The sequence below is a fragment of the Octopus bimaculoides genome, chromosome 11 (genome assembly GCF_001194135.2).
Source record: "Octopus bimaculoides isolate UCB-OBI-ISO-001 chromosome 11, ASM119413v2, whole genome shotgun sequence".
NCBI lineage: Eukaryota > Metazoa > Mollusca > Cephalopoda > Octopoda > Octopodidae > Octopus > Octopus bimaculoides.
The window spans coordinates 41,748,750-41,750,464 of NC_068991.1; the positions used below are offsets into that span (position 1 = coordinate 41,748,750).

The 1,715-nt window shown below is 35.1% G+C and overlaps 1 protein-coding gene across 4 annotated transcripts in view; it reads left to right on the top strand.

Annotated features, from left to right (window-relative positions):
• The window catches only part of LOC106878961 (uncharacterized), an 80,045-nt gene that overhangs the window by 11,411 nt on the left and 66,919 nt on the right, over positions 1 to 1,715 (top strand). For all 4 annotated transcript variants that reach the window (XR_008265194.1, XM_014928338.2, XM_052971744.1 and 1 more), the window contains one exon: positions 1,115 to 1,242. Coding sequence is in view for 3 of the 4 variants with exons in the window: in XM_014928338.2 (XP_014783824.1) it covers positions 1,115 to 1,242 (128 nt within the window). In the remaining variant the exon portion in view is untranslated. The remainder of the gene's footprint in view (positions 1 to 1,114; positions 1,243 to 1,715) is intronic.

The following is a 1,715-nucleotide window of genomic DNA, read 5'->3' on the forward strand; positions in this document are numbered from 1 at the left end:
TACATACATACATACATGTACATACATATATGTGTGTGTGTGTGTGTGCGTTTGACAGGCTTTTTTCAGTTTTCATCTATCAAGTCCACTCACAAGGCTTTGGTCAGCCTGAGGCTACAGAAGAAGACACTTGCTCAAGGTGCCATGCAGTGGGACTGGATCCAGAACCATTTCGTTGGGAAGCAAGCTTCTTACCATACAGCCATGCCTGTGTCTAGTATGGAGTTGTCTTGAAACAAAATCTAACTTTGAGGGATCCACTCCATCTTTGTGTAACTATGTACCTTCTGAATGTATATAGATAAGATTATTACTGTCAGCATAGGTCCCAATATAACTGAGAAGTGTTTTTTTCAGCTTATAGGGTTGAACTCAAAATACTTACATAGGCTTGGAAAAAGAACCCAGTTTCATTGACATTTCAGTGTAACCAATCTTTTGAATCATTGCATGAAACTGAAGCCATCGGAGATTAAAAAACATTACATAGTAGCAATAAATAGGATGCTTAATGTTTATTGTATGGCCTGTTTATCATCATTTTTTTCCTTTCCAAATTTACATTCCCTGTGTAAATGGCACCCTTCCACATCTACTAGAGGTTGGCTAAATGTACAGAGAAAGTGTAGGGTTTTGAGGTTAATCTAGTCCTGTCTCATCAATGACTAGTTAAGTTCTCCAGTGTTGATGTGATGAGAAAAAGCATTCAATACTCTCTGTAGTGTGGTTGGCATCAGGAAGAATGTCCAGCCATAAAAACTAGGCCAAATGACACATAAGGGCGTTCTGGCTTTGGGAGCTTGTAGCTAGCAATGGGAGGCAACTCAGATCATGATGATCTGTCCAACCCATGCCAGCATAGAAAGCAGATGTAAAACGATGAATTTGATTAGTTAAATAGAACTAATAAAATGTACTATAGTATCTTTTTAATAAAATGTGCTAGAGTACAATATATAAGTACTAAAGTATGCTCACTAGTATTGGAATATATTTTACTGGTATTAGAGTACATTTTAGTAGCTTTATGTGGATTTGTATCTAAGAATAGATGTTAAAGATTTATGAATTCTCATTAATTTATAAAATATTTTTGCTGTTAATTTTTTAACAGGGTCACAATGAAAATTTCTGATAACGTCTTGTTACAACTGTATGATTACAAGGTTGAGTTCCTTTTGTGGGACAACAAAGAAAAAATGATGGCTCGCACAAAATTTGATAAGACACGTGGTGCTAAATGTGAGTTTTTCCTTGATTTAATGTTTATTTATGAGTAGAGTATTATGGAGTTTCATTGAAGTCTCTATGAAGTTCTAAGTTGAAAGTACAATATGTTTTGATTGAAGAAATTCCCACTGGATGGTATCTTGGGCAAGTATCTTCTGCTAAAGCACTGAGCTGATAAAAACCTTGTGAGTGTATTTGGTTGATTGGATAAAAAAAAACCCATAATATTCTTTTCTTTTACTTTTTTCAGTCATTAGACTGCAGCCATGCTGGAGCACTGTGTTGGAGAATTATAGTTGAACCAATTGACCCCAGTGCTTATTTTGAAGCCTGGTATTTTTTGTCAGTCTTTTTTTGCCAAACTGCTGGTTACAGGGACATAAACACACCAGTATTGTGTGGTGTTGGAGACAGACATAGATGCAAAGACACACACACACACTGTATATATATATATATATATATATATATATATATATATATAT